At 39.8% G+C, this 12507-nt stretch overlaps 1 protein-coding gene across 6 annotated transcripts in view; it reads right to left on the reverse strand.

Moving 5' to 3' along the window:
• Nucleotides 1-6801: 6801 nt before the first annotated feature.
• Nucleotides 6802-12507, reverse strand: part of ZNF644 (zinc finger protein 644) — a 74708-nt gene continuing 69002 nt past the window's right edge. For all 6 annotated transcript variants that reach the window (XM_066325190.1, XM_066325188.1, XM_066325189.1 and 3 more), the window contains 2 exons: nt 11707-11809; nt 6802-11223 (listed from right to left, as the gene is read on the reverse strand). In XM_066325190.1, the coding sequence (XP_066181287.1) occupies nt 11031-11223; nt 11707-11809 (296 nt within the window). In that variant the 3' untranslated portion in view covers nt 6802-11030. The remainder of the gene's footprint in view (nt 11224-11706; nt 11810-12507) is intronic.

Raw genomic sequence — 12507 nt, forward strand, 5'->3', positions numbered from 1 at the left:
AGTGACTGTTCAGAAGTAATGGATCAACTTAATTTAAATATTTAAATTAAAAATACATAACTGACAGAAACTGTTTATGAACTTTTTATTTCTATAAAATATCCAGTTACATGTTCACTTTACAGAATAATTTCGACTAACAAAACTGTGTGGTCCAAGTAGAGTCTTACAAATAAGGCAACCATTTTGCCTCTCTATTTATGACATGCAATGAAAAAATGCCTGTATTTTTCACATAGTGCAATCAGAAGGAGAGAGTTATAAGATGACAATTCCCCTCAGAGCCAAGACAAGAGCTGACAAGAAAAGCAGAGAGAGAAGTGACTGAGATCGATTCTCAGAAAAGTTGTTTCCCAGGAGGAACACAGAGCAGCTTGGGCTGGGACTTCAGGAATGGGAGCTGCTTTGCCTTCTGTTAGTGGCCGTTTCTGAGGGCCAGCGAAAATTAATCCGTGATGCTTTAAGGGACAGTAACGTGCACCCACACCGGACTTGGGGGCACACAGTAGATGGCACAGGGAGGTTTTGGAAGTCCCGTGTGTCCTATGTCCCCTGTCCCGTGTCCTATGTTCCGTGTGTCCTCGGTGTCCCATGTATCCCGTGTGTCCCGTGTGTCCCGGCTGTGCAGTGTCCCGGGTGTCCCGTGTCCCATGTATCCCGTGTGTCCCGTGTGTCCTGGCGGTGCCGTGTCCCGTGTGTCCCGTCTCCCGGGTGTCCCGGCGGTGCCGTGTCCCCTGTGTCCCCTGTGTCCCGTGTGTCCCGGTGGTGCCCGGCCATCTGTCCGGGGCAGAGCCCCCGGCAGGAGCACGGCTCTGCGGATGAGGCTGTCCCACTCTACTCGGTGACCAGGCTGTCATTGAATGCAACTCCGTCACGGTATTTAAATCCCATTAAAGCTTTCTTTTATTACATATCTCCTTGTGATTTTGCCTGGCTACATTCTAATTACCAGTCTTGCTGCAGCACACGTGGGTTCCACGGCACGCTCCTCCTCCCATTTTATGGCAAATGGCTTATCTTGCACAATCCTAATGAAAATATTGCAGTGCGACAACTCTCTCCCATCATCTTGCAGCTCCCTCCCTAACGTGTAAAATGTTTTCTGTGGGCAGAGACCACAAAATAGTCAGGGTTTCATGCATTTTGAGAAACAGCAGATACATCTATTAAGGCTCCCCAAAGTAGTTTAATCACTTTTACTATTCTCTTACATAATATCTGATCTTGGAAGTATCAATATATTTTTTCCACATCAGATGTTAGCTGCACCTAACAGTTTTTCGAAGATTTTGCAATTCTTTTTTTTTTTTCTTTTATTTCTTAAAAGAAATTAAAACATTTTGCTTTTCTTATGCCCTATTAACTTCTCAAATAGAGTATTTTAAAGGAGATGAATCTCACTAACTTCTCATGACTTACAGGTTTTTTTCTCTGCAATCTTTTTAGCAGTAGGCACAAATCCTCTCTCCAATTAGCTCCCAGCACTAATCAGGTCAGAGATCATGTGAATTTTAATGGAGGACTTAATAATGTCCATGTGTCCATTTTCCCATTATAGCACCAACTATACCTAAACAACACAAAGATTTTATACTGCCTTTCTCTTGAGTAAGATCAAAACGATTTTGACTGTTAATCAAGGCAAAGTACCCATATGGTGAAAGGCTACATTTATACTTGCTATTTCATTTGATTTACCACAGTTCCAGATACAGATCCATGGTTCCTAGGTACAGATCTGGAGATGGGTCTCATTAACCTGCATGCAGAGACCACCTTCAGATAGGGCAGTTCAGATCTGCAGTGTGAAGAGGGATAAAAATATCACCTTTGCAAGTCTTCTGGAATGAAGAAAGAATTTTAACAAGAACCTTTCGAGTTAAAAACAAGACAACTAACATTTTCCTGAAGGCAGGGGATAGGAGCTGAGAGAGAAAGTACATGCAAGGAAAGTTTAAAAAAAAATTGGGGAAGTGCTCAGATTTGCTCTGATAATAAACGAGCTCCCCGTGACAGCAGCAAACAGCAGCTCTGGCTGCGGGCAGCACGTGCTGCTGTTTCCTGGTAGCAGAAATATGAAGCAGTTGAAGCTCTGAATACATCTGCTTCAATTTTCTCTAACGGCTCAATTTTTATTGTGATTCCAGACCTGTCAGGCTTTCTCTCTGTGCAACAGTGATAATAGCAACAGTAGAACAGATTTTCAGTTTTGGTGAAATTCTCAGAGACAGAAAGCTGAAATAAATCACCTGTGGTGGGCAGACCCTGGCTGGACAACAGGTGCCCACAAAAGCTGCACTGTCACTTCTCAACTGGTCATGGGAGAGAAACAGAACAAGAGGCTTATGATTCAAAGTAAGGGTAAGGAGAAATCACACCAATGGGCAAAAGAGACTTAACTCAGGGAAATCAGTTGAATTTATTACCAATCAAATGAGATCATGAGAAATGAAAAAATAAATCTTTAAACACATTCCCCCCTGTGTGGTCTTTCTCCTGGGCTTAACTTTTTCCCCATGAGGACTGCAGTCTGTTCATCACAGGGTGTCTCTGCCTTTTCTCCCTCTGCAGAGGCAGGGCCCCTTACATTCTTACCTGCTCCGGTGTGGGGTCTCTCCCCTGGGAGAGAGTTCTCCATAAAATTCTGCATTATGAACCCTTCCCACAGGATGTAATTCCTCATGAATTGCTCCATCGTAGGTCCTTTATGGGGTCACAGCCTCCTTGAGGCTTTCCCTGGATCCAGTGTGGGGTCCTCCAGAGGCTGCAGGTGGAGCTCTGTCCACCCTGGACTCTACAGGCTGCAGGGACACAGCTACCTCCCATGGTCTTCACCGCGGGCTGCAGGGGAATCTGCTCTGGCACCCTGAGCACCTCCTGCCCCTCCTTCTGTACCGACCCTGGTGTCAGCTGAGTTGTGGCTCACATATTCTCTCTCCTTTTGCTGGCTGAAGTCGTACAGTTTTATCCCCTTAAATACATTATCCCCAGAGTCACTACCACTATCACTGATGGGCTCAGGCAGCTGTGGGTCCATCCTGGATCCACCCAGTACTGGCTCTATTGGACGTAAGGGGGATTTCTAGTGCCTTCTCACAGAAGCCACCCCATGACCACTTCTGCTACCAGAAGCTTGTCATGCAAACTCGACACAACACCTAAATTCAAATGCAGCCTCAACTGCTTGAGTATGGGGAGTTCTCACAGGCCATTCAGGCATCTCTCTCAGACCAGTACTCTAGCTCAGTGCCTAGCATCAGACAGCCAGGATGGACATTCTTAATCTGTCAAGGTAGGAGGAAGGTCTGAAATCTGTAAGACACAGCAAGATAATCACCTTCCACTTCAGAAGGGGAAAAAAAAGTGCCTACTGTAAACCTGGGCACTACAGCAGCGTCATATACATCTAGATTGTAGATACACTCCTGTAAGACATGCACTGCTTTCTAGTTCTAATGCAGCAAGAAGAAAAGTCTGGGCCTTCATACAATTTCCACAGCCCAGCACACAACACAAATTGCAGCAGGAGTGACTGGAAAAGAGGGCTGACCCCGTTTGTCCCCACCCTTTATGAACTGGGTGCCAACTGCCCCATAATGCAGGAATACAGAAACCTGCAAGTGGCTGCTGGTAGTGGAGAGTGCTGCTCACATACTTCTTGCACAGTTCTCCACCTAAATCTGAAATCACAGTTTAACTTCCTAAGAATTTCATGCCGTCTATTGCATTTATTTTTTATCAGTAAATGGGCTGAGATTCTTATCCCCAATGTTTTAAACAGTTTTTAATAGATATTTCTGTTTCACTTTGCTCAAAAGACCTAACCAGCTGTGTAGTCACAGAAAATCATTCAAGCAAATGCTCCATTTTCTAAATAATTCTGTGATTCAGCAAGGCTGCTAAAAAAAAAAAAAAAAAAAAAAAAAAAAAAAAAGGGGGGGGGAACAGTGAATTGAGCCAGTGAATTTTGTGTAGACAAAAGAGAAAGGTAACTTATGAGTTCAGCTCCCAGCAGCAGTATCAAGGGTTGATGCCAACTGCGCAACTTGGGATTTTTGGTTTGTGTAACCCAAAGGCACCCTAAAATCTAGACATTTCCTCCTCCCTCCTCCATTTAGGTACAGAGAGTTGCTGTCTCTACATAAAATACATCACAAATCAGGCCAATAGCTATGCTTTTAAGAATAGTAAGCAGTACTCCGTTTTCACAGTAATACAGGACTTTACCAAAAAGCTTCATCACTGGTAGCCAGCGGTAAAATAAAATCCAAAAGAAAGAGATGAAAAATGAAGACAAAACCCCAAATGTGGATATAAGGAAAAACTGAGGAAAGGGAAAACAAACCCAGCTAGGAATGAAGATAATGCAAACAGTCAGGTTAGCAGCCCAGTGAGACATGGCTAAGTACCGTTCCCAGATGGGAACCTGGGCCTGAGGGCAAAGAAATGAGTTTGGGATCCTGCAAGAACACACACATTCTGGGTCAGGGTCTTCAGTCATTTATGACTCATGGTCAGCTGCAGTCAGAGAACACTGGGTTGAGTAGTGGAGTTTATTTCAGTGAGAAGAGAATGTTGTAAAATAATGGATGTCAAATAGCAAAGGAGAAAATTTTTGGAGGCAATGAATGGCAACCTATCATGAACAGAACCTGAAAAATCAGATGTCAATAGCAAATTTTTAACTTGGGAAGAGCAGTTTATGTTCTTTCATGACTGGACTAAGTGTGTATGGATTTATACACGGCACTTAACAGCTTCAGTAAATTTACTCCAGATGGCAAAGGGAAAGGGTATGGTTGACTTCCTACATAAAAAATCGGATTTAAAGCCTTCTTCCCCTGTCACTGCCTATCTCTTTAACGGTTTGGGGTGAAAACTCCTTCCTTGGCTTTTTGGCTAAGGATAATATTTGCCCTAGCCTCCTCTGTGTCAGAAACCCAAGTGTCAACCCCAAGCTTATACTGTCTTCTCCTCTTTGCAGTTTCTCTTTCAATCTATACAGTTATTGTTTATTTTTAAGATTTTTCCCCTTGCCTTTTATCTAACTAAGGATGTTTTCTTTCTCCTACTTTCACACAATTAAGTTTTTTCAGGAAAGAGATGAAAGTATTATTTCTTGTCAGCAAGACTTGTACCTGGATGACACACAATTCCTTATTTGGTTAAAATACAGATTAATGGTGTTAGTTTTCATTCTCCTTTATCAATCTATTATTTTCTGAAGCTGTTTCAAAGAGCACAATGGAATTCTGAGCTTCAGCATTTGTTGCTACAGCACTGAGTATGGATTTGGCTGAGTTTTACAGGGAGCTATAATTCACAGCTACTCCTGACTTAAAAGATACATAATCAAAGGTTTACATTGAAGCTTTCCGTTTCCAATAAACAGATTTTTAAAAAGAGGTAGATTGTATTTAGAAACACTTACCATGAGTATCATGTAAGCATGTTTCATGTTGCAGGTCTCTAACACAAAAGCAGAAGGGTTATCATCACTTGGTACACAAACCTCAGATCCGACAAGTTAAAGGTGTACTTTTAAGTGAAAATATAGGATAGAAAGCCCAAAAGTGTTGTGATTTATACAACATAAGGAGTACAAGCACCTTGGAAGCTCTGAAAAGGCTCCAAGGCTCCCTTTGTTCTCTAACTGGTCATTAAGAGTTGAAATTTTGGAATCTCTGGGTTCACAGTTACTGAGGATGCTATTTGCTTGGCTTTTAATTGCAGCAGAAAGAGCGTGGGAGCCTGCATCAGAAAGCAGCTTTCAGGGCTTTTGTAAAAAAGTTTGCCTCTACTTAGAGAAGAGCATTCCCACAGGAATGCATTTATTACAATTTTTATTTTTAGCCAAAATAACTCCATGTCAGTCTTCAGGCAACCTGTGCCAACCACCCTGCCCAGATCCCTCCACCTGCCACTCTGGCACACTGGAGCCACCTGCCCACCAGCCAAGGCAGCCACAAACACTCCCTTGAGGGGCAAGCACTGCAGCCAGACACCAGCTACTGGACCACAAGGCTTTTCTACTTGATGGACTTGAGTATTACTAAGAAATTTGATAAAGATGTTGTTGACTTACGCTCAAATCTTAATAGGGGGATAGGGCACTAAAGAGAGAGTTGTTAATTGCATTTTTAAAATACAAGTTTATTAGCCTATAGCACAACTAGCAACAAAAACGAGCAGTGCCGGAGTTCAGCCTCAGCAAAACATGGAAGGGATCTCCACGCCAGCCCTTATTTAAAACAAATACACCCTCCAACAGAGCATAAAATACTATCTGATCAACCTCTGGACTTTTTTCTTAGAATGTGTGTGTGAATGACTGTGGTAAGGCAATGAATCCTCTCATGCTGCAGGAGGAGACCAGGACTTGCAGAGCACCAAGCAGATTGGGTTTTCCTGTGTATTCCATCCAGGTATATGTGGCAGACACTGCCCAGCCAAAGCTCCAAGGAAAAATTGCTCGTAACTGGGAGAGAGGGCAGCAGTGAGACCAGACTGCAGAGTGAATAGTGGGCAGACAGGCACAGATGAGAGCCACTGTCACTTGGGATTCAGCTTCAGATTTTGGCTGAATGGTGGTGTTCCCTCCATCATCAATTTTCATCCTCGGTCTCCAACACTGGAATGTAAATATCCCCCTTCTTGCCTCACTTCTCTTAATTTTCAGGTGGCTACAGCCAGGAGAAATCTACCCTCTGCACTGCCACACAGCTGCTCTCGTTGGGGTGGAATTCCCTGGCTACACAGAGTGCAGCTCACCTCCAAGCAATGGGAAGAACACCAAGAGCCTGCAGTGTTAAAAAGGAACATTTTATTGCAAGAGATTACAAACCTGGCACAATGGCCAAATGTTTTCATTACATCACAATTGCTACCCAAGTTTCAGGCAACAGCACCTACAAAGCACGGTGGATTGAAATATCTGAAATCATAATGCAGTCAGCTTTTAAAGTAAGTACCGCCCTAAAAATTTTGGGGTTTTCTTTAAACAAACTCAGAACTATGTAAATCAATTTTCAAAATATGAAACTGGTGTTTAAATATCCAGGCCACTAACTACTGTTATAAAAAGTGGAAAAGTCTGTTAATCATAGTGCTGAACTAAACAGGGTTTGATCACAGCCCATAACCATTTAGCTAAAAGCAAGTACTTGTTATTCACTGCTAATGTTTCCACATTTGTTCAGTCCGATTTATCTGCCATAGGTTTTCAGAATCAGATAGACTTAATGCATAACTCCTCTTTAAAGCACTGCAGGAAACCTAGAACCATAACTAATCCAGGAAAAGCATCACAGCCAAAATAGCATTGCATCTTCCCATCTCAGTCCTGTGACACCGACCTTTAGAAACTTTGGATGCTCTTCTCTGAGCCCCAGTTCATAACTCGCATTTCTGTGATCACTTACCTCAAAAAGCTTGGTGATTTCCCTGAGCATAGCTGAAACAGCAGGAATTAGTGCAGGCACACAGCTCAAACACAGCCTGCCAGGCTCAGGACTCGCACCTCTCACGCGCTCACTCTCCCTCCCAACAGCTACCGACACATGGTCAGTCCGTCCTCTCCCAGCAGGAGCAGCTGGCACCTCGCTTCCTGACACTACTGCCTGGGGAAGGCGAGCCCTGAGGAAGAAGTTGGATCTGTGGGCAGAGCTGGACCACCTCAGCCCAGTCGACCTCATACAGCTCCCCCAAGCCACACGAAGCAGAACCGGGCAAATGGCAGAAGACGCCCAACAAGTGTTGTCTGCTCACCTCCATCCTCCATGCATCCAGCCAGAACCACTACCACTTGGCAGCAGCTACCACGGGCACTTTCATTTAATCACCTATCCAAGGTTCTGCAGAAACATCTTTTCAAGGAATGCAAGCAGAGTTTTAATTTTTGAAGAGGATTTGGAAATATCACTGCAACAAGAGAATATAGGCCACCATCTTACGAAAAAGTGCATGGGGGTGGTCTTCTACAAATTTCCTGAGGCTACTACTAAAGAGACCTTTAACAGAAACTAGGATAACTTCATAAACAAGTAGGACTGTGATAAAGAACCAAAATCAACCAAACAAAAATCACTGTGCCACTACAGCCTTTAACCCAAACCAATCCAAGCCAACCTGAACAAACTAACACTCAGTGTTTAGATAGGCAACTCTGGAAGTCCAGCTCTTCAGCATGGACTGCCATAGAGCCCCTCAAGCCACATAACATCAGATTGGCACCACAAAGTGATTGACTTAATTTACCCTCTTCTACCACATTATTTAGAATTTTGGTAACTCCCAAGAAGGAGATTTATATTTTCTTTTAGATAATGATAAAAAAATCTCTATTTCCAAACAAGAGAAATCAAGAAAACAAATAGCCCCACTTGAGGACTAGAGGCTAAGGACAACTAATGGTACACTATTTTTTTAAAAAAGATTATTCAGCCTGTATCAACCACATATGCAATTAATTTAATAATCAGAAGAGTTCTTGAACTCCTACATATTTTTTGACCTATTAGCAAGAATCTGATGCCAGCAGGGCACACAGCCTGTCACTGAAAACTGCTCTAGAATCTCATTTTGGAAACTGATCAGCCCTAGAGCTCACTGCTCTTCAGACACAACCTTGCATTTTAGTATTACATAAAGTAGTTCACTGGGGTTTAATGAATCAAATAAAATTAACTAGTTTTTTTAATTATTATTATTAATCTAGTAAGAGAATTTTTGCTAATGCGAAATTCTGCACAGTATGGCTTCACCTTACAAGCATTCTTAACACTAGATAAATATCATTTGCACTTAAATTGATTTTTTCATTTGCTAAACAGCCATAAAATATGGTGCTCTCACAAGCACCTTTTTTGGTGAGAAGGGTAAACAAGCACTCTATTAAAGCATTATAAACATTCAAGGTGATGTGATCACTTCCCTCTACTCTTTTTCAACACATTGCTTTAAATTGTCAGTTTTCACATCGTATTAAAGTCCCACAAGTATCCAAAAAGTCAGAAATTCATTAGTCTGCATATACATGATTTGTCTGCAATACACTTCAACATCCCAGTTATCTTTTCTAAAATCTCTAAAGTATTTATTTCTTCAGCCTTTAAATGTAACGATGTAGATTTTCCACTTACAAGAGAATAAATTTCAACACGAAAGCTAAACTTAACTGTAGTAATTTGTACAGTTGAACACCTGACCGCACTAATTTAATGATAGCCTTGACAGAGCTAGGATGGCCTTGTCTGAGGCCTCTGTCTTGCACAGTTGTGCATTTTTAGCCCATCTATTCTATCAGAACATAACAAGCCTCATGTGTTAACTCTGAGTTCCGTGCATCCAGGAAGACAGACATTTATTCATACTTTCCACCAATCAAATGTAATGCATCTGTGAACAATTCAGTTTATTGCAAGTAAATGTACTTTTACTTAAGATCATGAGAAGATTCTAATCTCAAGCAAGACAAATCAATTCCACAAACTTAATTCACACAATGCAAATAAATGCTTCACATTATAGACATTTAGATTTTCTTTAAACCTTTTTATTTAGAGATTTTTCTGGTAAGGAGATATACCAAAGGAAAGCAATTTCACTGGCAGTGAGGTATGTATATACTCTACCAAAATACTCCTCTTGCTTTAACTGCTTTTAACTTTATTTACATATAAAGAAAATATCAATGCATATCCTTGGCTTAACTACAGTATCTGTTACCCTATATGAGTAAAATGAAATGTTACTTGCATACAAAATTGATTTGTGGAGGAATCTAATTTGATTTAAACAAAAATCATATTTTGAAGACAGTTTAAATGAACAAACACAATTCATCATGACCAAGACACCTGCACCATATTTCCATCCTCACAGCACATTTATTTCAATAATTCTGTAAGTAGGTCCTTAGCATGAGCATAGTGTTACAGTTTTCATACATATAATCACATCCAAAACAAGCTCTAAAATTTAAGTTGTAAACATTCTCTTCATATGTAGAAACATTTCAATCTGTGTTTGAATTTTCTAAAATGATCAATCTTTTAAACAGAATTATAAATGAAAAGCCTACTCTAACTGTGTAGTGAGCAATGCTTATTAGTACATTTCTACAGTGTTAAATAAAATAGTAGAGGCAAACTTCTGTAGGCAAGTCAGACTTTAAGTAAATTGTCATAAATGTAACAAACTTGTTAACAAAAAGATGCTTTGTAATAAAGTTGGATTGACTCTACTATGATACAAAAACATAAGGGTAAATACCATCTTTGTTGACAAATAGGAGGTAGCATGGATGCACCACTTTATTGTCAGTGAGAAATGCAACTGAAGTAAAGAATATTTCCTTACCACAAATTTCCAGTATTATGTACATATTTCTCTTAGAAATTTGTTTAAACAAGTTTCCCTCCACTTTTTAGTACAAAAAGCCTCATGTGATTTAAAAAAAAACACTTACACACCTAGATAGAATAGTACTAATTGCCCTATTTGAACGAAACAGTCTCTTGAACTATGAAGTACATGGTATTTAATGCCCTAAGTTGAGTAAATTGTATTAGCAGTTCTTGGTATTATACAAAACACTACATACATACAAACAAAATATAATAGTATCTTATTTTACTATGTAATTCTTTTTGGAATAAACAGAACCTTGATTTGGGTAACACTGAAGAGAACGTGGTTTCTTTGTTTTTATTAAAATCTGTCTTTTAAGTACCCATGTGCAACAATTGAAAAATGGCTGCCATACATATAATGGTCTTGTATTGATAGTGAACACAGTAACTGACAAAAACATAATAAACCTTAAAAACACATCTTCCACCCTATATAAAATATAAAGACTACTTACTGTAACTGTTAAGTATTCAATTTGTTTTGATGTTACTGTAATCCACTTCCTCTATTTTCTTTCTTTAGCATTTATAAACATAATTTAGTGTAGCAATTTATTTTAAAAAATGATGAAGTATTTCAAATTTACATCCAATTAAAATTTAAAATGTTTCTCTGTTCTATGATGCTGCTTCTGCCATCAGTAAAGAAAATGAAGTTTCAGTAATTGAAGCAGGCTTTTTAAGTAGTGATGTGACCTCAACCATGCCAGCTCCAGTCCGTGGAAGATTTGCGTTGACAATGTGTCGCTGCAAGTGCTTTATCCAGTCTTCTTGAACAGACAAAGGTCCTCGAAAGACCAGACCACAAAACCTATGCAAATATTAAAATTAATCCATCAAGATACAACTATCTCTACTGAAAAACTATAAAATAAAAACTGTGAGAAGAATGTCTTCATTTTCTTGAAGTTTCTTTCTACACGTTTTACGCTTAGTAATTGAGTTCATTAGTAGTAACTGTGAGCACAAAACCCTGCGGCTTATACAACTCACACTGTCACACTTTCAATCCAGTAATAACAATCTGTTGTTCTTACATAAGGTTTCTTTGAAGGACAGAATATTACTCAGACATGACCAATAAGACTGTAGTGAGACAAACAATTACCAATTTAACACCCAAGTGTGACTGAATCAAATCCTCTTGTTCAAATTAATGAAAACAGGCAATTTCTTTCTCCCCTTATTATTCAATTTAATCACAAACATTTATGGACACAATCATGATCTTTTTATGACTAACATTAGTAAGCTCTTAAGAATGTATTCTCCCAATGAAAGCAACACTATGTACCTGCATCTGAGTATGTAAACTTCATCAGCACTATGAGGTAACGGCAGCATTTTCTTCTTGCTTCCAGATCTTGACCTTGACTTCTTTTGCTTACAGTCTAAAGCTAAGAAGAGAAATTTTCATATGTGAAAGTAATACTTCAATGAGTGTTAGAGATATTCAGTAAGTATTCCCTATAGCAATAATGAAGACATCTACCTCCTTGTTTTTCTGTATTTAACATAAATCCAAAACAATTACAGCTTATTCTAAGAAATATACTGGCAAAACACATGAAGCTGGTTTTTTTTAGCTTAGCATTGTGCTTGCTCTTTGAAAGACTACATAACAGACATTCAGCATTAAACTGTTGGTTTAGTATCAGCAAGCACCTACAAACCTATTGCAGAATTATACAGAAGCAAAGCACCACCCTTTCATGCATAATACATTGTCAAAATCTCAGAACTTGTTCAAGTTACCATCATACGACCACTCATGTTGAACCAAGTTTCAACTTTATGAAGTACTTTCAGCTAGTACAATCAAATAACTAGTTTGCCATTTGTTTTCAACACAAAGGAAAAATCTGTCCTTTTGTTCTAAGAATTTCAAATGAAGCTTCCCCTTCACTCCTGTCTGAATTCTAATGAAGCTTACAAAAATGATGTATTAGTCCTTGGCAGTGGGAGCTGGTATTAGGACAATCAACAGGGACGGCAAGGCCACTTTTAAAATTCAGTCTAAGCTTTTGAAACTGTGTATGAAAGTAACGTGTATGAACAGGAAACACATAGCAAATGAGTTCAGATAGCTTTCAGG

The sequence above is a fragment of the Sylvia atricapilla genome, chromosome 9 (assembly GCF_009819655.1).
Source record: "Sylvia atricapilla isolate bSylAtr1 chromosome 9, bSylAtr1.pri, whole genome shotgun sequence".
In the NCBI taxonomy this organism is placed as follows: Eukaryota; Metazoa; Chordata; class Aves; order Passeriformes; family Sylviidae; genus Sylvia; species Sylvia atricapilla.